Source organism: Typopeltis vanoorti, chromosome 10 (assembly GCF_054136105.1).
Source record: "Typopeltis vanoorti isolate ZY-2024b chromosome 10, IOZ_Tvanoo_1.0, whole genome shotgun sequence".
NCBI classification, from domain to species: Eukaryota; Metazoa; Arthropoda; class Arachnida; order Uropygi; family Thelyphonidae; genus Typopeltis; species Typopeltis vanoorti.
In genome coordinates, this window is record NC_143558.1 from 94,620,956 (window position 1) to 94,647,189 (window position 26,234).

The window sequence follows — 26,234 nt, forward strand, 5'->3', positions numbered from 1 at the left end:
GTAGATGATATTCGACCAGAAATGCTGAAGTATGGTGGTATAAAAGTCTTACAGTGGCTGCACTGCATAGTTCAGAAAGCCTGGACAGAGGGACGAATTCCCGATGATTGGAGTAGAGCACTCATAGTACCCATATATAAAAAGGGAAATAAAACTGAATGTGAGAATTACAGAGGTATTTCCCTACTGAGTGTTCCTGGCAAGATCTATGCAAGTATACTTGAGAAACGGTTGAGAAGAATTGTGGAAGAAAAGCTTGGTGAAGAACAAGATGGATTCAGGCCAAATAGAGGCTGTCAGGATCAGATCTTTACTTTACGACAAATAGCTGAGAAAACATGGGAATATAACAAAGATCTGTACCTAAGTTATGTCGATCTGGAAAAGGCATATGACAAGGTGCCAAGAGAGAAGCTATTCAATACGCTACAGTTATATGATGTCAATGGGGCATTATATCAAGCAATACTTAGTCTTTATTTGAGTTGTAAGTCAGCAGTTAGAATTGAAGGAAGTACTGGAAGATGGTTTAATGTTAAATTAAATCTGGTGTGAGACAAGGATGTACATTATCCCCTCTGTTATTCATTATCTATATGGATCACATTATGAAGGAAAGTGGTATTAAACATGATATCAAAATTGGAGATGTTAATGTCAGCTCTTCGCTTTATGCAGACAATGTTATACTTCTGAATAAATCCGCTACTAGTTTGCAAGATTCTCTGACTAAATTGAATAACTGTTTTAATAGATACGGTATGAAGGTCAGCAATAAAAAGACAAAGACAATGAAAATAGGCAGAATCATTGAAAATGTCAACTGTGTTGTGAATGGAGAACCTGTGGAACAAGTGAAACATTTCAGCTACTTAGGTACGATTTTTACTGAAGATGGTAAATTAAATATAGAAATAGACAACAGAATCAGCAAAGCTGGTATGGTAGGAAGTCAATTGAATAAATTCATATGGAATAAGAGAGAAATTAGTCGGAACATTAAATTAGCTGTAAACAGGACAGTGTTCAAACCAGTTTTAACTTGTGGATCTGAGAGCTGGGTCAGAAGTAAAACACTTGACCAAAGACTAGAGATATGAGAGTCCTGAGAAAGATTAAAGGTGTGAACAGATGGCATCAATGACAATATCATATTAAAAACGAGGATATTAGGAAAGAACTTGACATTGTCGGCATCCAGGAGTGTGTTAGCATAGATAATCTCAGGTGGTATGGTCACTTAAACAGAATGGCAAGGAAAGATTAGCAAAACAAGTGTTCTCTGCCAGGTTGGCAGGAAATCGACCCAGAGGAAGACCAAGATATAGGAGGATTGATACGGTACAAAGTGCCTTAGACGATAGAAATATAAGATCTGATAATGATAATATTGGAGTCTTGACAAGTAATAGACTGATTTGGAGGAAAATTGTAGATAAGAAGTTAGTAATGATGCAAATTTTTCATGTAGTACTATCATATCCTGTACACCCCTTGAGGGTACATGTCAGGAATTTGATGATGATGATGATGATGACTTCCAGGGAATCCAATGACTCATCGAAAGAGGGCACTTACTCTATAACTCTTTGCCTCCACCACTCAATTCACCAACCAACTACGACAAACCACAACTACAATCATTCATCTACACCAATGGCATCTACCAACCATCACCACCACTATTTTCACAGACAATCACAAACATCCATGCCAATGGCAGGATTCGAACCCACTGCCTTTTGGCTGGAGAGCAGATACGCACTTGGCCAACCAGGCTGGCATCTTAATAAAAATGATGGCTAAAGTTGAAAATAATTAGGTTTTATTAGTTGTAATATTACAGGAATTGATTAACCTAGTTTCACCACAAAAATTGTGGTGAAACTAGTAGGTGGCTAGTTAAGCTTGTAGAGACCATTACAGTATGAATCATAGAAACATGTGGAAAGTGTAGGAGGTGGCATAAATCAACTATTATTCAACATTGTTTGCACATGTCTAATCTTTAAAAAATACATGTAACATAACTATAAAACAACAAAATTACACAATAACTATGGTAATAAACTTTGTACTTTCATTAAAGTTTATTATTACCCAAGATCCCATGGAGTCAAAGACTCATCTAGAGGTCCTTCTATCAAACACACAGCTCATCATAACCATGCTTTAAAAACACTCAAATTCTCTGCAGACACCACACTCTCAGGCAAGGCATTCCAATCATACACAACTCTGCAAGAAAAAAACCTGCTTCTCAAACTATGGTTATTACTATTACTATGGTTATCTTTTATTACTATGGTTATCTTTTACTACTATTACTTACTATTACTATGGTTATCGGGTAATTTTGCTATTTTATTATTTGCACATGGTTTTTGCAGAAAAGTTGTAATTTGATGTCTGAATGATCTAATCAGAGATCTCAAAATGTCATGCAGGATCATTCTTTGGTTCTTAGTAAGGGCGTTATGAAAAAAAAACGACCATAGTTCATTCTTTCATTTGATGAGAGAAGTTTTCTTCTAAGCAAGGTATAGAGTTCTTGTTCCAATCGATGTCATGGTATGTGTGGGGAAAAATGATAAGCTAGACAGAATTGTCTTCTCTGTCATAACATCCCCACAATGCTCTTTTCTTCTTACTTCAAATCCACTCAAAAGTCTGAGCTAAAGTCAGATTTGAGTCAGGAAGTGATCAAAATTTAGTTTTGAGCAGGATAAAAGTGTAATATATTATAGTGAAAAAAAATTGTGTAAGAAAGTTTTAAAAAGAAACTTCGACAAGCTGCGTTTAGAAGGGGAACTATAGACTCGAATATATAAAAATTATTTAAGAAAAAAATGAAACAATTTATTGATGACTGGAAATTCAGCAGCACACTTTGAAGAAAGCATTAACTGATTCAGGTAGAGACATGTATTTAAGTTGTCTGTAAGGATAGAAAAATCACAACTCCATGGTGGACTCAGGAAGTTGAAGAGGCAGTCAAGGAAAAGAAGAAAGTACATTGAAAACTCCTGGCAAAGAAGTCGGTATGTGCTCTGAAAGAAAACAGGAAAAAATATATAAGGTCAAACAATGTGTAATTGAAATGCCTTTGATACGGTTTCTAAATAATTCAAAGGTGGCAAGTTAAGCTTGACACCTTTGAATTATTTACCTACAACCACACAAGAAAACTGCACTACTTCTAAGTCTAGATTTCTTAGTTCCTCCTTAGATCTATCCTCTTTCTCCACTTGCACACATACACAAATAAAATTTAAATCTATGATAAAGAACAAGCTAAAACATATCAGATACACAAATACCTATTAATATTTTGCAAAAATAGAGTACTGTATCTTGCTTCCTGTAGTACCAAACACCATGCTCAGTAGCAATCACATATGGCTGCTGTGAACCATAAATAAAATTGGTCAATATTTCTTGTTGTAGTACCCTATTCATGGCCCTCATTACTTGACTAGTTTGTTGATAGACATAATCACTCATCTCCACCTGTTAAAAAAATTTAAGGATGTGAAGAATTTCATACTTCAAAACAGCTCTTTTCAATTATACAATATATCAGAACAGCTTTATAAACATGCACGCACGCACACATGCACAGAGAAAGAGAGAACATCAATAAATTGTTCCAGTGAATAGATTACAAAGAAATCCACAACTAGTTTTTTTTTTTTTTTTTTTGAAAGTGTTAAATACAGGCATTCTGGATTAGATATAGTTGTTAGAAGATATGTGAAGAGCCAAAGGCAAAAAGACTTCTAACAACCAAAGGTTGTTAGAAGTTTTTCCACTTGGTTATACTATAAATTAAAGATACCAAGAAATTATATACTTGGTTTAATCCTTTACCCAAGTGTAAGCAAACAAATTTGCACCTGAAATATAATCAGGACTGTGGGACACAAATCTGTTTGCTTACACTGGATAAGGGATTAAACCAAGAGATGAGCGGCACAAGTACAGAGAATGAGAAAACAGGTGTGTAAGACGGACAGGAAAACTCAGAGTGGACAGGGTAACACAGCGTGAGAAAGGTGGATGCTCCAAGAGGATGTGAATGCATGTGTAAATAGGAAAGGAAGGGGATGACTTGGGATCAAGAGGAAACAGTTGGATTTGAAGAGGGTTCTAAAATGAATAAGGAGAAAGGGAATGGTTTGAGTTGAGCATGGAGAAATCACATCGAATGAGTGGTATCATTGAAACTAGCTATAGATCCAGGAATGAGCTTCAAAATCTCAAGTTAAGATACAAATTCTACAAATGTTAGAAGTGTAAGAAACAAAGCAGATGAAATGGTTGAATTAATTGAGTCTGTTCACCTAAAAATTGTTGGAATAACTGATGAGACATGGCTAGATGAGGATGACATCCTGACAGGAATAGAGATGGAAGGATATGATGTGTTTCGTGAGGAAAGGGTAAAAAGGCAGAAGGAGGAGTGCTATTGATAATAGAGAAAGAGTTATGTCCATACAAAGTAGAGATGCAAGAGGGAAATAGTGGCAGCAGCTTTGAGGCAGTATGGTGTGAGATGAATAGAATGAAATACTTGGTTAGATGTTGTTATAGACCTGGAAATGTTGATTGCATATTATTTGATTAATGTATAATCAAATAAGAAAAGGGTGATCATTATGGGTGATTGTATTCATGTAATTATGAGATAGCAAATGGAAGTAAAGAAAATGCGTTTCTTGAGTTTTTAAGGGACAACTACCTCAGACTGTATGTAACATAGGGCACACAAGGATTGAGGATCTTGGAATTGATCATCTCATCAAAGGATGCAATTATAAATGAGGTGTCCAATCACCCCTCCAATTGGTGAGAGTGACCATCAAGTGATTACCTTCGTAGTTGCTAGCAGTGTGTGTGGACTGCTGTGAGAAAAGGGTATATGTGGAAAACAGATCAATATCCCCAGCTTGGGGGATATTCAAGAACTATCTAGTAGAAGCAATGTCTAAATGTATTCCAAGGTTAAATAAGGTAGGTGTGAAATGGATGAGTGAAGAGATTAAGCATGTGATACTGAGAAAAAGGACATTATGGCAGCAGCATAAGAGAAGTGGTAATAACCAATTCCATGAGGATTACAAAGACCAGGCAATGCAGGTGACTGGGTTAGTAAGGGTAGCAAAAGTGAAGTATGAGCAGCAGTTAGATAATGAAGCCAAAAAGAATCCTAGGGAGTTCTTTCGATATGTAGCCAGTAAAAGAAAGAATGATTATGGAAGGATGACATTGATTGGAGAAAATGGTATAAAGACAGCTGTTGCAGAATGTGTGGTGGAGATACTTAATGAGCAGTTCATAAAGATCTTTCAATCTTGTGAATGTGACTTCATGGAGAGATTGAGAGCAGTTGATGATGGGGAGGAGAGACTGACTGTAAGTGAGCAAGAGGTGTTTGGGGAGTTAAGTAAACTTGATGTTAATAAGGCTGTGGGACTTGATAATATATCATCACGTATTCTGAAGGAATGTGCCAGGGAGTTGACATCTGCCTTGACATAGTTTTTTAATATGAGTCTTGCACTGTGTCAAATTCCTAAGGAGTGGAAGGAAGCAAGATTGTGCCGCGTCATAAGGGATGTGATAGAACTCAAGCATCAAATTATAGGCCTATTTGTGTGTCAGGTGTTGTGGTTAAGTTGTTGGAGAAGCTTGTGAGAACTAGGATCCAAATTGGATTGACAACAAATGTATTACTTAAATAAAGAGCCAATAGGCTTCACTTCGGCGATGTAACATTATTTAAATTAAGAGGATATTAAATCCCACATTATTTCAAAACCGAATAAGAAACTCAAAGATCGGAATCAAAGAGTTTCATACCGAATACAGTAAACTATAAAAGTATCAGTGGATACTAGCGTAAGCTAAAGCACGTAGTACAAACTAGGGCAACTCGTAGCAAAGGTGGGTAAAGATCTGATCACTATTCTTAGTATTTCCCATAATGTAAAACACATCTTCTAGGAGATGTATAACGCATATCATTATACATACCTACAAGGATATGTGCTTTGCATTATGGGATACTAAGGCAAGTGATGTGAAGTCATTAACTTCTATATACAAGTTGCCGCAGTCCTGATTATATTTCAGGTGCAAATTTGTTTGCTTACACTTGGATAAAGGATTAAACCAAGTATAAAATTTCTTGGTATCTTTAATTTATAGTATAACCAAGTGGAAAAACTTCCAACAACTATCTGTTGTTCCATGTTTAATAGAAATTGCTGTGTTCCTTGACAACACACTGCTTACCACCAGCTTCCTGAAATGTTACCACAGCTCAGTTATAGCAGTCACCTTATGACAATATGATAAGCATATGTGTTAGCAGCTATCTCAGTACACTTATAAATATGAACGATGTCCATTACAATTGTGGATGGGGGAAGAACATGGTAGCAGATGACATGTTGAAGCCCCCCCCCCTCTCTCTCTGTGTGTGTGTGTGTGTGTGTGTGTGTGTGTGTGTGTGTGTGTGTGTGTGTGTGTGTGTGTGTGTGTGTGTGTGTGTGTGTGTTTTCTATTAATAAGAAGCATGGATAGGATGAAAAACTAATGATGGATCTATTATGGGAGGTGCTATTTCTTGCAGCAGAAAGAGTATAGTGCATCTGCTGCATTAAAATATGTTGATGGGACAGAAATAATTTTAAGATACTAGCCGTTTAATAGAGGCATGTGCATTAGACACACTATATTTTGTGAATGATGCCTTCACACATGTAAGAGAAAACTAAATATAATGTATTACTCTTATATATTTTGATCAATATGTCATGAATTTGTTTCAAGGGGAAGATAGAAAAACTGGTAAAAATATTTAAATCCTGAATACAAGAATGAGTCATATAGCCTGCATATATCAGACTGCATTAATTAATTTAAAAATAAATAATAAAATAGAATAAAATAATAATAAATAATAACCATGATGAGAAAGCAAAGCCTGAACCTTCAGAATCGAAAAATCTTATATAATCTTGATGTTCTTTATTAGAATTGAAGAACATCAAGATTATATAATATTTTTGGATTCTGAAGCAGAACAGACAGTCTGTCGAAAGTAGCAAAGATAAAGAAGAGAGTAATTGATAAACACCAGCAAGGATAAAGATAATAATGTATCTTTGATAGGTGGTAAGAAAGATGCGATTTCTCAGCTGGTTTGAAACTGCTGTACAAATTATATCTGTGAAGGAATCCTTGTTATTTATTCAGATGCTACTTATGTTGACTGAAATTTGGAAGAGTGATGATAATTATCAAATATTTTCTGTATCAAGGTCTTGCTGTATCCATTAAGTGATAGATTTAGTTTAATTTTATTTAATTCTTCTAACAGAAGAGACTCAGGTGAAATATTATGCGTTCTCTGTGTACAAGGCTTTTGATAATACATATTTTTCATGAAGGATGGTGACATGAAGATGCATGGATATATCTGCCTATAAATAGAAAATTCCACATTACCAGCCAAGTTACAATGTATTCAAGTATCTAAAAAGGGAAGATTTCTGTTAGATTCATGTTCAATGGTGAACTTGATGTGAGTACATAAGGAGTTAATTTTCTCCAGAAACTGAAGTAGTTCTGTTTCAGAGTGAGACCAGATTGCAAAGATGTCATCCACAGAACACATAAATGCTCCATAAAATATTCAGCCAAAGCAGGTGATATAGGACTACCCATCAGCGTGCATTCGATCTGCTGAAATAATTTATTATGCTAAGTAAAATAGCTGGCACTGATAGCAAACTTGAATAAATTGAAAAAGTTAACAGGAAAATTACTTGCAAAAGCTGTAGAGTTTCTTGAAGTATAATTGTAAATAATGAAACTGCATCCAAAAAAAATCATCATTTCAGACTCTTGAAGATGAAGATCTTCAATTTTTTTTCTTTGAAATGAAAACCATTTTTATATGAGGTGGATTTCCCAGTAAAATTTCATAGATGACTTGAAAGATATTTTGCCAAATAATAAGTAGGTGATTCAATCCAATCAACTATTGGAAAAAGTGATAACCAGATTTGTGTACTTTAGGAAGGCCATAAATACATGAGGGATGAACATGATGAATCCACAACTTTTCACTAGCATTAGTATCTAAGAAACATGTTTGATCCAATAATTTATTCAATTTGTTTAGCTGGCTTTGCGTAGGACATTTGTCAATTATACCATAATTGACCTATTATTATTATTATTATTATGTGACACCTACAGGGAGTCCAAAAACTCATCGAGGGAGAGTTTGCCAACAGTATCAAACGATTGATCCCTTGCAACTACTAACCATGCTCAAACTCGCTAAACTTTTTGCGAGCCATTAGTAGCAGAGGTTCTACCAATCGATCAACCTTTGCTGGCCCACGAAGTAAAACATTAAGTTTGCAATTGTAGTCAGTGATATCCACGAGTGCAGTTGCATTTCCTTTGTCAGATTTTGTTAATATTACATTTGGCAAAGACTTGTCCTGAATGATAGCAACCACTCTTTGGGGGGTTGTTTCAACCAATTTCTGATATGTCTCAACAGTGTTCAAGATTCTAATTCATCAAAAAGATGTTCAATGGGGTTGAAGTCTGGACTCTGAGCCAGCCAGTCCAACACTTCAACACTGTTTTGTGGAAACCAGTCTTGGAAATGCAATGCAGTATGGTATGGAGCATTGTTGTGCTGAAACATGCGAGGGTCACTGCTGAAGTAATTCCGCAGCGTCATAAGCATGAAGTTGTCCAGGTAGCCATCAGACATAATGGTTTTGGGCGTGTCCAACGATGGACCCTGTCTAACTGAAACATCCTTCCTCCCCATACCATTACCGAGCCTCCACCAAACTTGACAGTTGAAATGATGCAGTCCTGCCGGAACTGTCTCCTGGGTAATCTCCAGATCCAAACACCCATCAGAGTGAAACATTTGGAAGTATGATTCAGCACTCCACAGAACCCTTTCCCAATCATCTATGGTCCAGGAACAGTGTGAAAGACACCAGTCCAAACATCATTTGGCAGAGTGACGTGTGGCTTATTTGCAGCATCTCTGCCATAGTAACCTAAGGCATGCAACTCTCTGCAGACAGTTCTAGCGCTGACAGATGTCCCTGCAGCATTTTCCAGGTCAACTGTAGGCCTGCCACTGATGACATGCGAGATGCTTGAACACTGCAAGACAGAACTCATCGATCTTGGTCAGTGAGTATCGGTAGCCTCCCAAGGCATTTTCCTGATGTGGTAGCACCATCAACTTTCCATCTATGAATGACATAAGCATCAGTAGATTTTGGTATACTGAGATGGGTAGCAATGTCACAGACAGAAAGACTGCTGATGTGATGCCCAACTATCATCCCACATTGGAAGTCTGTCAGTTCACTGAACATAGCATCTTGATATCGAGTATAGTGCAAAACACGTAGCGCATCCTACCTTTTATTACCAGACTTATGCAGACACTCCCTGAATATTTACATGTGGTAGGATCTGAAATTTGCATGGCACATCAGGTGTCCAAATACTTTGGTCAAAATCTATATGATTTGCTGTACTTCATGGATATAATGGTCTTCTGAGCATGAATGTTTTTTTTATACATATTTAATTTAAAGGTTTCTTGCCACAGATATTACACTCTAGAAAAAGAATTTAGAAAATAGTCCTCAAACATTCCTGTTCTTACAACTATTAACACATATAATTCACTACATGTTTAAGTAAGAAATCATTCAGTAAAATAAATAGCTCTGAGCCTTGATGTGGTTATCACTCATAATTTATTCAGAGAGCATGACCTATATATACAAAGAAATTATTCTTTATAAGATATACTCTTTATAAGTTTTAAAAGTTAGCAATTATAATTCTCAATGTAAAATTAATTAAACTAATTAGGTGGTGTTTGGAGAAAGATTGTTGCTAAGAGTGCTCTGCAAAGATAAGTTTATGTTTCGTTATACAGGCTTCTATGGATTGAGCCATAATACAACTGTGTTGCCAGATTTTTATCACAAAAACCTTGAAATTTGAAATAGTTTATTACTTACTCAACTAAATTCATGAAATTCATGTGTGTCACATCATTAGGAGAAATAAGTGAATAAACTAAAAATTAAAAGAAAAATCAGATTATATACACACACAGGTAACATTCACTATGAAATATTTGAAAACAGGAATAACAAGGGAAAGCAGGTATCTGCTGGTTTATGGTGCTCTGCAAACTATTGGCAACCATGTGTCTATAGTTTTTAATGAGAGAAGAGCAGACTAGATGTAAAATCAATCCTTGTTTCTTGTTGCACTGTTAAGAGTGTTTATGATTTCAGCTGATTCCTTTGCTCTTAAGAAGTATCTGTAATCTATGTGGTAAATTTCAGTTGTGCCATTGTACTTAGATATTTAGTTTCAGTTTTATGTGCTGTCAGTCCTGGATTGCATTCTCCCCTCCCCATTCTCCACATCCTTGATGGGTTCAAACTTGTGTGTCTTTCCTGACCTATCTACTTGTCTGCCTGTCCAATATAGCAAAACCAACATGTTCAGTTGACCTTGTGGACAGAATGCTTTTTAAGTGATTGATGATGAGCTTTTGGAGGTTTCAAGAGATTAGAGCTCTTGGTGAGGAGGGGTAGAACACAACACAATTTTTATCCTCTGTTGTTGCAGTAGCCTTGATATCTTATATGACTGACTGTATACAAAGGATAATCACTGCTCCTCTGAAATCTTGTGTTTTGTGTTCATCCAAATGTCTGAGTGGTTGATGTAAAATTTTGTTGACCAATGATCTGTTATACCATTCTTTGGTAGGATGGTACTGAAAAAATCAAGTTATTGGTCTCTTTTATCTATATATTAGTGAAGAATTTAAGCTTTATTATGTAGGGTATGAATAATGCCTATTTTTTTGTGTTGGAAAGTGATGGGAAGTGGCATATAAGTAACACTCAGTGTTTGCTAGCATCCTGTAAACCAAGAAACTGAATATGGTCCCTACTAAAAAAAAGCCAAAAAGGCTTCACTTCGGCGATGCAGAATTATATAAATTAAGTGGATATTAAATCCAACATCATTTCAAAGCCAAATACAGAAACTATAAAAGTTTTGTGTGAACTTTGACCAGAGAGCTAACGGGAATACACTCGCCACCATACTACGAGTTGCCCTAGCCGAACCTAATAGGAGACACGATATATAGGCGAATATATGAGCGTCCATATATTCGCCTCCTATTGGTCCATTTTGATAAGGTTTCACTGGCCTGATAGCTGTTTCAAACTCATTGGTTTTCATCAAAGACACTGTTTAAGTAAAGGTCTCTCTAAAAATTAGGTGATCCCTCCCCCCACACACACACCAGACCACATCCTATGAGTGACCGAAAGGATCGTCCAACTCAGCATTGGTTCCACTCAGTGACAGACTCACCTCACCACTGAGCAGAACTGCTCATATTCCAGAGAAAAGCATCCACCGACAAGGCCCCCCTCATGGGCCACACTGCAAAACACCTTCCCCAGGAGACTCAAAATGCTCTCTCAGGGCAACACCCCTCCCCGAAATCTAAGTTCCCCTCACCAGGAACTAGATTCAGAAGAAACCTAAGAGAGCAAAAATTCTCAGTACTAAGGAACTTGAAGTATTGGAGAGGTCTATTTTCTGTAAATGAACTCTCAGTCGGTACATGAAGTATTTACTAAAAAAAGCCAAAAAGGCTTCACTTCAGCGATGCAAAATTATATAAATTAAGTGGATATTAAATCCAACATTATTTCAAAGCCGTATACAGAAACTATAAAGGTTTTGTGCAAAAATCTGACCAGAGAGCTAATGAGAATACACTCACCAGCATGGCTGGCCAAGTGGTTAACGTATCCGCTCTCCAGCCAAAAGGCTGCAGGTTTGAATCCTGCTGTGGGCATGGATGTTTGTGATTGTCTGTAAAAATACTAGCGCTGATGGTCATCAGTAGATGGCGTTGGTGTAGATGATGAAGGTAGTTGCAGTTGGTGGAGATGGACAGAGAGTTGTAGAATAGGTGCCCTCCCTTGATGAGTCTTTGGACTCCCTGGAGGTGTTACATAATAATAATATGAGTTGCCCTAACTTAGTTTTTGCTCTCTTAAGTTTCTGCCTGGTCTCTGATGAAAACCAATGAGCTTGAAACAGCTGTCAGGCCAGCAAAATCTTATCAAAATGGACCAATAGGAGGCAAATATATGGACGTTCATAGCGTTCATGTCTCCTATTAGGTTCTGCTAGGGCAACGCATAGTATTGCAGCAAGTGTATTCCCATTAGCCCTCTGGTCAAATTTTGCATGAAACTTTTATAGTTGGATTTATAATGTTGGATTTAATATCCACATAATTTATATGAATATGTTCTGCTCAAATATTTCTAAGAGTGTGTCTAAAAACGGTAATGATCTGTTGATTTTCAATTCAAACAGTGAATTAATACAAAGGTGAATATTATTCAGGTACATTACAAATTCTTCTAATTGGGAGTAAAGTAGGGCCACCAAATGATAATTTTTCATCAATATATCTGAGCCAAATTTTAAGTCATGTTCCCTGGTACTGTAAAGCTTTCTCTTCAAACTACCACAAACAAATTTGCTAAAAAGAAAGAAAGGGAAGAATCCACTGTCAGCCCTTTCTGTTCAAAATATTTATCTCAGAATTTGAAAAACAGTGCTATTAACACAATGCTTGAAGAGATTTATGGTGCTCAGTGGAAATAGGTCCTGTAGTAATTGTATGGTTTGCTCCCCAGGGACCTTGACGAACAAGTTAACAATGTCTAAGCAAGTAGATTTCTATTGCAATGTCTTTGGTATGCTCTACCCATGATGCGTGCTTTCCAAAAGTTTTGTCTTGCTAATGTGAGGGCTTAGCAAGTTTGATAGATATTTAGATATTAATGAAGTTCGAAAATACCTTGCATCCACAATGGGTCTTAGTGTCAAGCCCTACTTGTGAACTTTTGGAACACACTAAATTCTTGAGACCAGGTTGGGAGAAGAATGAAAGTCTGAACACATCAAGAGCATGGAAAATGAAAGAAATCATAAATCAAGACTGGCAACACATACAACTGAAACTAAGCACCAAGTACTATGGCTATAAATCAAAATGTTCTGCACATATTAGGAATACTTCTCAAGAGTTGGCTGAAATGATAAAATATCCTCAACAGTGTAACAAGAAACAAGGGATGGTTTTGCATCAGGTCTGCTCTCGCAGAGGACCTTGAACAAACAAATACTTTCATAACACATGCATGCTTTCCATTGTCATTCCTGTTTTCAAATATTTCACAGTGAATTAACTCATTTATATCTCTGGATGATGTGAAACATGAATTTCAAGAAACTAGCTGAGTAATTAATAAACTATTTCAAATTTCCAGCTGTTTCAGGTAAGAATACTGGCAATACATTTGTATTATGTTCATGTTTGTTAAGAAATAGCAATATTGACTTAAAAATTGTGTTTGGTTTAGTTTAGACATTTAGTTAATATTTAGTATACCATACATATGACAAGCTGCATTTTCCATTGTTTGTGACAAGTTAGTTTTTAACATTCTTTAAGATATGAGATACGTTTTCCTTTTTTAAGACTGTATAAGAGTTTTTATTAATTATTAAATAATATGAGAGAACTTTACTTAATTGTGTGCATAGTTAATTATTTATTATATTTGTGTCACTAGTGTTGCGAGTGAACGTAGCAGCAGATTTGAGCTGTGGTAAAAAAAATGTTTTTAATTAGTGTATAGTGTTGCTTTTTGTTGCAAACTATGCTACAATTTTTTCAGTTGTGTTTAGTGTTCTTCAGTGGTGCTGGATTTTTCAAGTGGATGCACTGCAAAAACTGCTATTTTTATGTATGCTATTTTTGTGCATACACATTTTTATGTATGCACAAAAAAATGTGAAAGATTTGTGGACTGCTTGGATAAACAAGAATAAAGAAAGTGTTAACATATGTGAAAAGGGTATGGATAGATTAGAGCGATCAGAAATGGGAACAAATGCCGAGACCGTAGTTGAAGGTCTTAAACAGGAGTTAGTGAAAATGAAAAGTGAAATGAAACATCTGGAAAACAATGCATCTAAAGAAGAGCTTGGCTGATGATAAGGAGAAGAAGGAAGTTAATGTTATAAAGAAAGAGTCAAAAGATAGTCATATATCAGTGTATGGGGACTCGATCATTAGAGGTGTGATTACTAATAAAGTGCTCAAAACATGCTTTCCTGGTGGAACAATGAAGCAAATAACTGATTACTTGTTGCAAAAAAGGAAATATGGGGCATCAAAATTAGTGGTAGTAGTGGGCAGAAATGACTTAGTTGGGGAGATAAAGAATGTGGATAGAAACTTGGGAAAGTTGTTAAAGCAGATAAAAAACAAACAGTGTTGTTGGGAAAGTAGTAGGAGTGTAGTCGAGATATGACAACAGTGAATTGAGAAGTAAAGCAGAGATAATGAATAGTAAGATGGCTGAATTTTGTGAGGCAAAAGAGGGTTCAATTTGTAAATCTGTGGAGTGAATTTGAAGGGAAGTTGGAATGGCATGATGCTGATGGATTACATTTGAATGGGTTTGGTGTGCAATTAGAAAGGCTGATGTTATCTGAGACGGCACAGAGTCAAGAAGTTAATGTAGCAAATGATCAGAGTCTACCTATGAAGCAGGATAGCACAAATCACCCAATTGCATGGCAGCAGGAAGACGGATATTAGGTTTTAGCAGCACAGAGTGATGGAATGTATAAAGGTGAAGATGAGACAGGTAGGAATGGAAATCAGTCAGGATCAGTGAAAAGGGAGTGGTCAGACCAAAGAGAAGATGTTGTATAGAGCTAGAATAGAGAAAAGGTGCATTTAGAATGGCTTCAAAACACACAGTGATTGTTATGTTTATACACAAATGTAAGGAGAATTCGAAAGCAGAGAGTTGAGTTTGTACCATTGATTGAGATGGTATGCTTAAAAATAATTGAAATAAGTGAAACTTGGTTGTCTGAGCAGGATGTGATGTCAGGAATAGAACTATTCCTGACATCACAATGATATATAATTTTCCAGAAGGATAGAAACGTGAAAAGAGGAGAGGGGAGAGTTCTGTTAATGACTGCAAAGGAATTGTATCTGCAAAGTGTGAAAGTTAATAGTGCATGCACAGATTTTGAATCTGTGTTGTGTGAAGTTGAAATAAACAGGTTTGTTTATTTCAACTGCTGTTATAGGCCAGAAAATGCAGAGAATAATGATTGTGAAATGTTTAGGCAAATTAGTTGGGCATGTAAAAAGAAGGTAATCCTGATGGGAGACTTTAATTACAGGAATATATACTGGAAGGAGGAGATAGTGTATGGGAACAAAGAGGGTGAGTTTGTGGAATTTCTGAGAGATAAGTATCTTAAGCAGCATGTGATTGAAGCATCTAGAGTCTTTAATGTTTTGGATTTGGTGATAACTTCACAAGATGTAGTGTTAATGAAGTGTTGACACTGTTGCTGTGTTGGGCACTGGAATAGAATTCAGTGCCCAACACAATATACAAGAATCAAGGCCTCCTATTCAGCATTTTAACTATGAAGCAAGAATGTGATATAGGATAGATGACATCTATTATTGTTATTCAATGTTAGATTATGTTCTTATAAAGCTGAAAAAGATGGTAATTTGTCCATTTTTGTCTAATTACCCTTGCATTAACCAAGAGTTTTGGCCGATTCCTGAAGAAGTATGCTACAGTAGACAAGACATATCTTTCCTGTGGTAATAACATACATTTAACCCAATATGCAATACTATTGATGGAATTACAGTCACTTCTCATAATAAGAAACTCTTAGGGATCACAAAAAATTGTTATTATGGAATGGTTTTCTATGTATAGGTTTCTTTTATCATAGCATTGTATCTGTAGAGCATTTGTTGGAACTTTTCAGCTGTTTGTTGAGGATGTTGTTACAACAAGGTGTGTGTGTGTGTGTGCGCGTGTGCATGCGTGCGTGCGCACGCGTGCATGTGCTTGTTAAAGAATGAGAAAGAATTATAAAAATGGCATTGCCCAACAAACTATTTCATTTGAATGGCATTAATGTTATGAAAATCAAAAGACACATCTGTTACAAACCTGCCATAATATATCAATATCGCCTTCAGGTGCTATGCTATTTACTCCTGTTTTCAGCCACAATTTTTCCTGATTATCTGTTAGCCAAGCTACATCAGGAGGACCAAGTGATATACTACGTATGATAGATTTTAAGTCCAAACTAAAATTAGAAATGAATGTGAGTTGCTGTTTCATTTATTTGCACTATTCTAAAAATTAATTCATTCGTTAGCTTAAAGAAAGTAAGTGATATAAACAAAATGTGAAATAAAAATAAAATATAAAAAAATCCTAACCAGAAACATGTTCTAAATAAAAATTTTGAGCGTCTGCTTCAGTGGTATAAAATTGTCTGAATTCCAACATCCAAATAGAGACATTCTGAAACGCTAATTTAAAACTACAATACTTTTGATCCTTTTATTTCAATATCATCATAAATACATCTTTGTTAAGAAGCAAAGTGTCTTTGATCCTTCCATAACAAGATAAATAGCTGTTGAGTTTATAGGAAATGTCAATAAAATAATATAAAAGGTATGTCATTCAACTGTACAACTGTCAAAAAATTCATAATTTCTCTACTGGCATCTAGGTCATTCATTTCTGGCTCAACTTTAAACTCACCCACTAGAGAAACTATGAATTTTTGCACCCACTCCCTACAGAAACCACTCGGTAGCTCTGTATATACTAATTTCTTTGGGAACCTAAGAGCTGTCAATAGGGCTATTTTTTTCCCATCTTCTGCAGTCCAAATAAAGATCAATTCAAGGTCTTCTACAACAGAACTACAGCTTCCTTATTTCTATATGTGTCTATATTCTTTGCATCATTGGCATTAGCCATAATGTTGTTCTCAGAATTTTTGCAATGTGTTCCCTTAATTTCAGATGCTTGTGTACCATTTATACCAAACTAGCTATTTTCTATATGCAGACATTGTTGTCCTAAACAAATCCAGTACAAGTCTCCAGGATTATCTAACTAAATTGAATAACAGCTACAACAAATTTGGAATGAAATCAGCAATAAAACACCTAAACTATGAAAATAGACAGGAACTGAGAAAACTTCAACTGTATTCGCAATGGAGAACCTATAGAGCATATAAGCTATGTAAATTACTTTAGCTATTAAGGCACAGTTTTAAGTAAAGATGACAAATTAAATATGGAAATAGTCACTTAATGACATGGTCACTTAAGCAGAATAAGAAAGGAAAGGTTAACAAAAAAATGTGTTTGATCTCAAGATGGCAGGAAAAGACCCAGAGAATGTCCAAGATCTAGGGTGGATAGATTAAGTTAGAAGTGTCCTATAAGACCAAAATATTTGATACAAAAATACTGGAGTGCTGACAAGTAACAAACTAATTTGGAGGAAAATTATAGAAATGAGATTAGTAATAATGTAAACTTGTAGTACTATCAAACTATAATATCTTGCATACTACTTGAAGATACATATCAAGAAATTAATGACAACAACGATGATGATGATGATAATGATGATGATGGTGAACCATTATTCCTGATCCCTTATCATTTTTTAAAATAACCCTATCAAGTGAATACATAACACCTTATCCTTTTTTTCCTAATGTGATTTTAATTAGGGTAATATTATTTACAATGAAAAATAACACCAGGGAATAAAAAGAATGATTTTCTTGAGTTCTTAAGGGGCAACATCTGATGATATCATATGAGGATATGATCTTGAATGAAGTATCTAATCTCTCCATTTGGAGAGTGACCATGAAGTGATCAGCTGGGTTGTAGCCAGTCATATGAGAACTTCTATAAAGAAGGGATATATATACAAACAAACAAACAAACAAACAAACAAACAAACAAATACACACACACACACACATCACTACAGGGCTAGTGATTTTGAAAGGTTTAGGCAACAATTGGGAGATAACATAAAAACAGAAGTTGAGAAGGCATGCTGCTTGAGATCAAGAGCTATTTAATGGCAGCAATGTCTGAGTGTATTCCAAAGATGAAAAGAAGATAGGAGTAAACTGGATGGATGAAGAGATTATGTGTGAAATCTGGAGGCAGAACACATTGTGAAGGCAACACAAGATGAATGTTGGCAATAATATATGCAGAAATTAGACAATCAAGCCAAGAAAAATCCTAGAAAGTTCTTTCAACAAGTGGCAAGTCGAAGAAAGAATGATTATGGGAAGATGATGTCAGTTGATGACAAAAACAGACTGGTAACTGATGCAGAAGATAAAGTTGAAGTATTCAATGAGAAGTTTATCAGAGTATTTCATCATCATGAAGGCGACATCATGAGATCCTGGAGTGTATAGGGTATATCTGGGGAGGAAATAATGGTGAACAAGCAGAGGTATAAAGTAAGCTTGATGCTTATAAGGCAGTAGGGACTTGACATCATATTACAGTGTCTTAAAGGAATGCTATAGGGAATTAACAGCAACAGTGGCACACCACCACCTTTTTAACTATGTCTTCTTATAACAGAATGAGCCCCATGTCACAACTTGGGGGGGGGGGGTAAGACTGAGGATAGATTTTAAGATATCATGGTCAATCTATGTCTGGGCTGTGTTACAGTGTTAGAGGAGGTTGATGAGAACCAGGATTCAGAAATGAGTTGATAACAGCAGTATTCTCTGTGATGGCCAGGAAGGGTTTCTTAGGGAGGGGTCATACTTTAGCAATCTGCTTATGTATTACAACAAGGTGACACATTCACTAGATAAGGGAGATGCATATATAGTGGTATAATTGGATTTTTCAAAAATCTTTAATAGACTGCCTCATGACAAGCTGGTAGCTAAGTTGAAATATCTGACAGCTAGTGAACTGGATGGCTGACTAGCTGTCAGATAAGTATCAGCATGTTGTGTATGAAAGAGTGGTATCCTAACAGAGGAAAGTCACAAATTGCTTGCCACAGGGATCTGTTTAGGAACCATTATTGTTTAACTTTTGCATGAATGACATTGGGAGACTTGCTTAAATGGAGGTATGCTGCTGTTGCCAATGATGCAAAGTTTGGAAGAATTATGAGAAGTATGGCAGATGTGGTCTTGCAGGAGAATCTCAACAGTCTATGTGAGTGGGCAGTGAGTAGGGAAGTGTTTAATGTTGCAAAGTACAAAGTCTTGAAATTTGGTATGCAGAGTACACAATTAATGGGGAGATTTTGAAGGAGATGGAAGAGGTGAGAGATCTGGGACTGATGGTAGACAGTGACTAAGTTTAGAGGTCACACTGCTAAAATTGTAAGAATATCACAATGGATTATGGCAATAATGAGGAGACACTGATATGCAGAAGTAAATAGGTTATGGACTACTGTGTGCAGATTTGGTTGACTGTTTTCAAGGGGATGTAGTGGAGAGAGTCCAGAGAAGGTTCACTAAATCTGTATCAGGTCTATAGAATGTGGAATATCAGGACAGATTGAGGGAATGCAACTTACCTTGTGAATAGAAGGAGAGAGCATATAACTGAGATATATAAGTTGGTGAGAGGCTGCTACTAGATTACTGTGGAGAAACTTTTTAACTGAGTAGAGGTAATCAAGAGTAGAACAAGAGACCATCTCTGGAAGATATGAAAGGAGAGTATTTGCAGAGGAGTAAAAAATAGTGTCTGTGCATGGAGAGTGGAATGGACTGCATGAAGGTAAAGTGAATGCAGAAACTATCAATGGGTTTAAGACATGGTTCAATGATTTTTTTACACGTGAGAGAGAGAGTGGACTGCCACAATAAGACTTTTGACTCCGTGGAGAAGTGATAATAATAATAAGAGAGCAAAGGGTAGAACAAAAGGCCATCCACAAAACCTGTATAAGGTGGGTGTGAGCAGAAGAGTGAGGAACAGGTTCTCTGTATGGAGTGATAATAATAATAAATATTTGGTATTTCTTGAAGTTCAATGTACACAATGGAGGAGTTTTACAAGTTTGTAGAAACATATAATATATAGTATGTAGTAATTGAATCTGATGCAAGAAGATGTGGTGGCAGATTAAATTCACTGCCAATTACACGGCTTATTGGTGAAAAAACTGTAGATATAATATACATCATTCTCGTAGAAAGGCTATACACTGGTTAAACATAATTATTAATTGACTTAAGGAATTCATAATGTACAATAGAATATAATTAAATTAAACTTTAATATATATTTCCAATATTTCGGCAATGTCATGTTGCCATTTTCAAAATAACTTACAATAAAGACAAGTGCACGCAGGCACTACATACAGTAAATGAGGACAAAGCAGGAAGCTATCGTTTCTCCTAAAAGTCCTGATGGTGTCCCCTAGTGAGCTATGTAAATATTCTTGGTCGTTGGGCTGAAGGTCTCATGATGTATGTCTCCCAAATTTGGGGCAGTCTCATGCAACCAAATTTGTTGAGGTTTGGCATGTTTCTTAAGGCTGAGGTTGATTCCATGAAAAGTCTTTCAAACTTGAACTTGCTACAGTGCATTATTGTGGCCTTCTTCCACCATATTCTATGGTGTGTATCCAGAGCATGGTCTGCAAGACCAGAGTGGCTATACTGGTGAAACCGGATGTAGTCCTTGTGTTCTGAAATTCTGATATTTGCTGTCCTGCCTGTTTGGCCAAAGTAGGACAGCTTACAGCTGCAAGGGACCTGGTATACACCAGGTAGGTCTAGGGGAAGTGGTTGGTCTTTAGTGGAGCAGATAAGGAATGCTAATTTTCTATATGGTCTGTAACAAGAGGTCAGGTCATGTTTTCTTAAGATTTTGGTAATTTTTTCTGAGGTTCCTCGGATGTAGGGAATGGTGATGGATTTAGAGTAATACTTGTTGCGAAGGGGGGGGAGGGGGGGGTTGTAGTTTATTGGTTTCAATATTTCTTGGATTTTGGGGGGGGGGGGGTAGCCATTGGCTGAGAAAGTGTTGAGGATGTGATTTAGTTCAGTGGTTAAGGCATTGTCATTTGAACAGATTAGTTTCGCCCTGTTGTATAGTGTCTTAATAACTCCATATTGTTGTGAAGGGGGGGGGGGGATTGTTGGGGAATGTATCTGCCTGTATGGGTGAGTTTTCTATACACACAGAAAACCAAGGTTCTATCAGGCTGGCAGGTGACTAGTGTGTCTAGGAAAGGGAGGCTGTTGTTTTCTCTTTCTCTAGGGTGAACTTGATTCTGGGGTTGAAAGTTTATTTTTTCACTTGGTTAGAGTATAATAAAATTAGTTTAATCCTTTATCCAAGTGTGAGCAAACAAAGTTTGCGCCTGAAGTATCTTCAGGACTAGGATAAAGTGATACAACACCAGGGCAACTCGTTGTAAAGGTGGAGAAAGCTACCAACACTCCTAACTCAGTATCTCCTATAATGCAAAACACATCTCCTTGCGGATATGTCTAATGTTATGCATTAAAGGAAGGGCCACTACCCAGACTAGTTTCGACCTTTATTGAGGTCTCTTCAGTGGGAGCCAGGCCCTAGTGGAAATACCAGGCAGAAGCATTAGCAGGTCATCTCTACCTATAGGAGTTGCCAAATGGTGTGCCACCCTTTTTTAATAAATTACTCTGGATTTAGAGAAAGATGTTGAAAGTTTATTTTTTCACTTGGTTAGAGTATCATAAAATTAGTTTAATCCTTTATCCAAGTGTGAGCAAACAAAGTTTGCGCCTGAAGTATCTTCAGGACTAGGGTAAAGTGATACAACACCAGAAGTATCACTTTACCCTAGTCCTGAAGATACTTCAGGCGCAAACTTTGTTTGCTCACACTTGGATAAAGGATTAAACTAATTTTATTATACTCTAACCAAGTGAAAAAATAAACTTTCAACATCTTTCTCTAAATCCAGAGTAATTTATTAAAAAAGGGTGGCACACCATTTGGCAACTCCTATAGGTAGAGATGACCTGCTAATGCTTCTGCCTGGTATTTCCACTAGGGCCTGGCTCCCACTGAAGAGACCTCAATAAAGGTCGAAACTAGTCTGGGTAGTGGCCCTTCCTTTAATGCATAACATTAGACATATCCGCAAGGAGACGTGTTTTGCATTATAGGAGATACTGAGTTAGGAGTGTTGGTAGCTTTCTCCACCTTTACAACGAGTTGCCCTGGTGTTGTATCACTTTACCCTAGTCCTGAAGATACTTCAGGCGCAAACTTTGTTTGCTCACACTTGGATAAAGGATTAAACTAATTTTATTGATTCTGGGGTATTGGTTGTTTAAGTGTGTTAAGAAGGAGAGGAGTGTGTCAGAGCCACGTGGCCAAATAGCAAACACATCATCAACGTAGCGAAGCCATATGGTTGGTTTTTGTGGGGCAGAGTTTAAGGCTTTCTCTTCAAAAGTATCCATAAAGAAGTTATCCAAGGGTGGTGAGAGCAGTGAACCCATGACTGTCCCCCCCTATTTGTTTGTAGAATTTTCCCTGCCAAACGAAATAGCCTGAGTTCATTGTGAACTGAAATAGGGCTGAGATATCAGGAGGAAATTTAGCTTGGATTAGCTCTAATGTTTCTTTCAGTGGGACATTTGTGAATAAGGAGGAGATGTCAAAACTGACCATTATGTCAGTATGTTTAAGTGTAAGGTTTTCTATGCTGGCTTTATAGTGGGCTAAGTTTTTTTATGTGTGATTGTGTGTTGCCAGTATAGTGTGTGAGCACTTTGGCCAAATCTTCAGCTAATTTGTATGTGGGGGAATCAATGCCATCCACTGTGGGATGTAATGGCACATTTTCTTTATGTATTTTTGGGAGTCCATATATATGGGGGGGGGGGTGTATATAGTTAAACTGTTTTAATTTGTCAGTAACTTCCACAGGCCAAGAACTGACCTTCTTAAGGAGCCTATGGAGTTTTCTAATTTGTGAGTTGGTGGGATTGTTAGCATTTGCTCCCAGAAATATACTGGCCGAGGATATAATGATCTAGATCGAACGCGGGATCCGCCACCTTCCATACCACATCGCCAACAATGTTAGACTGGATGTAGCTTGTGTTCTCACCGAAGCAAGACCACCAAAAACCAACATATCCAATAGTGAATATAAAGCTCTGCAGGAATTGAAGAAAAACAAAGAAATAATAATCACCAGAGTGGATAAGGGGAACGTCACTGTAGTACTCAACCAAACGGACTACACAGGTAAGCTTAATGCTCTATTATTAGATTGTGCTACTTACCTCCCTATTGAATACAACCCTCCCCTCCTCCCTACATCCAAGGCACCTCGGAAAAAATTACCAAAATCTTAAGAAAACATGACATGACCTCTTGTTACAAACCATATAGAAAATTGGCTTCCCTTGTCTGCTCCACTAAAGACCAATTACTTCCCCTAGACTTACAGCTGCAAGGGACCTGGTATACACCAGATAGATCTAAGGGAAGTAGTTGGTGTTCCGGATATAGTCTTTGTGTTCAGAATTTCAGAACACAAGGACTACATCCGATTTCACCAGTATAGCCACTCTGGTGTTGCAGACCATGCTTTGGATACATGCCACAGAATACGGTGGAAGAAAGCCACAATAATACACCGTAGCAAGTTCAAGTTTGAAAGACTTTTCATGGAATCAACCTCAGCCCTAAGAAATATGCCAAACCTCAACAAATTTGGTTGCATGAGACTGCCCCAAATGTGGTCGACATACATCATGAGACCTTCAGCCCAACAGCCAAGAATACCTACATAGCTCACTAAGGGACATCAGGACTTTTAGGAGAAACGATAGCTTCCTGCTTCGTCCTCATTTACTGCATGTAGTGCCTGCGTGCATGTGTCTTTATTGTAAGTTCCTTTGAAAATAGCAACGTGACGTTGCCAAAATATTGAAAATATATATTAAAGTTTAATTTAATTATATTCTATTGTACGTTGTGAATTCCTTATATCAATTAATAATAACGTACATCATTGGAGATGATATACATTACCAGTATCATGTATATCAAGAATAAGATCCAGTGATGTCCGAGTTCACATTAATAACTGTTCATGAAGAAGGTAGCCATAAACTTCAACTGATAACTTCCATCAGCAGAAAACTGAGCAGCTAATATCAATGAAAATACGTGAATAAATTAGGTAACTGGTACTGAAACTGAACAATGCATTAACACGAGTTAACAAAATCATCACAGAATATAGCTAAAATAAAGTGTGTGCAAGTTGGGTGCCAGGTGACATTCATCAGGTGACTAGCAAAATGAAATAGAACATGAAGTTGGTTGCTGATTACTTCAACATTATATAATGGAAAGTAACCTTTTTATTCACAAAACTGTGATGAAAGATGGTTCTATCATTGTGACTTTGAAATGAAAATTCAGTGTTCAGAATATCACCACTCCACCTCACTAAAACCAATTTTCTTAAACACTCTTCCACAAGAAATGTTGTAGGACGCTTTTACCATGGACTGCATGGTAAAAGAGATGGCAACAAATTACTCCAGAGTAAGGGAGACAAGGATAGAACAAAAGGCCATCCCAAAAAGCTGTATAAGATGGGTGTGAGCAGGACAGTGAGGAACAGGTTCTCTGTATGGAGTGATATGGAGTATGGAGTGTATAGTGTGGCTTTTTGTTGCAAATTGGGCTGTAATTTTTTTTCCAGTTTGGATATGTGTTCTTCAGTGGTGTTGTAGTTGTTGTTGAAATTTTTTGTTGTTTGTATAAATGTTTTGCTACTTGTTTGTTGTACTACTTCAGCTTCTAAAGATGGCATATATAAAGAAACATATGTCAGCAGCATGGAAGGCTTCTGTACAAAAGTCTGGCTCTGCCTTGGATTTTTCGCAGTGGATGTGCTGCGAAATCTGCACCGAAAACTGTGAGGGATCTTTGGACTGTTTTGGGTAAATGAGAAGAATAAAAGTGTTAACATATGTGAAAAGTGTCTGGATAGATTAGAGCGATTAGAAATGGGAGCAAATGCCCGGACTGTAGTAGAAGGGCATCGGCAGGAATTAGTGAAAATGAAAAGTGAAATGAATCATCTGGAAGAGGATAATAAACAACTAAAGGAGAGATTGGCTGATGACAACAAGAAGGAGGAAGTTAATATTATGAAGAAAGAGTCAATGGATAGTCATATATCAGTGTATGGGGACGCAATCATTAGAGGTGTGATTATTAATAAAGTGCACAAAACATGCTTTCCTGGTGGAATAATGAAGCAAATAAACAATGCTTTGCAGAAAAGGAAATACCAGGCATCAAAATTAGTGGTAGTTGGGAGGAAGAAGAAGAATGTTGATAGAAACTGAAGTTGTTGCAACTTAAAGAAGAATAGTGTTGGAAGTTTTTTCCCACTTGGTTATACTATAAATTGTATACTATGGATTAGAGAAAGATGTTGGAAGTTTTTTCATACTTGGTTATACTATAAATTATATATTTAGTTGAATCCTTTATCCAAGTGTAAGCAAACAAAGTTTGCGCCTGAAGTATCTTCAGGATTGGGGCAACTTGTGGCAAAGGTGGCAAGTGATATGAAGTCAGTCCACCTTTGCCACGAGTTGCCCCAGTAGGAATGCACAAATCAACAGATTGTATGCCATGAGGAAGGTGGATATGGGGTTGAAGATGTGGTTGTAGCAGCAGCAAGATAATGGAATGCATAAAGGTGAGGATGAGACAGGTAGTAATGGAAATCAGAGTCAGGATCGGGAAACAGGAGTAGTCAGACTGAAAAGAGAGGTGTGGTATAGCAGCTAGAATAACAAATGTTGGTGTTGATGGGATGACCTCAAACACACAAAGATTGTTATGTTTATACACAAATGTAAGGGGTATTCAAAACAATAGAGCTGAGTTTGTTACATTGATTGAGACAGTATGCCCAAAGATAATTGGAATAAGTGAAACTTGGTTGTTTGAGGAGGATGTGATGTTGGGAATAGAATTAGAAGGATATATAATTTTCTGGAAGAATAGAGATGCGAAAAGAGGAGGGGGGGGCGCTATTAATGACTGCAGAGGAATTATGTCTGCAAAGTGTGGAAGTTGATAGTGCACGCACAGATTTTGAATC

General features: G+C 36.8%; 1 protein-coding gene across 1 annotated transcript in view; it reads right to left on the bottom strand.

Annotated features, from left to right (window-relative positions):
* LOC150102604 (tectonin beta-propeller repeat-containing protein 2) overlaps positions 1–26,234 on the bottom strand; it is a 364,776-nt gene that overhangs the window by 111,984 nt on the left and 226,558 nt on the right. Inside the window, exons 10-11 of the mRNA XM_090398660.1 lie at positions 16,203–16,344; positions 3,321–3,510 (exon numbers count right to left, since the gene is read on the bottom strand). Of these exons, the coding sequence (XP_090254786.1) occupies positions 3,321–3,510; positions 16,203–16,344 (332 nt within the window). The remainder of the gene's footprint in view (positions 1–3,320; positions 3,511–16,202; positions 16,345–26,234) is intronic.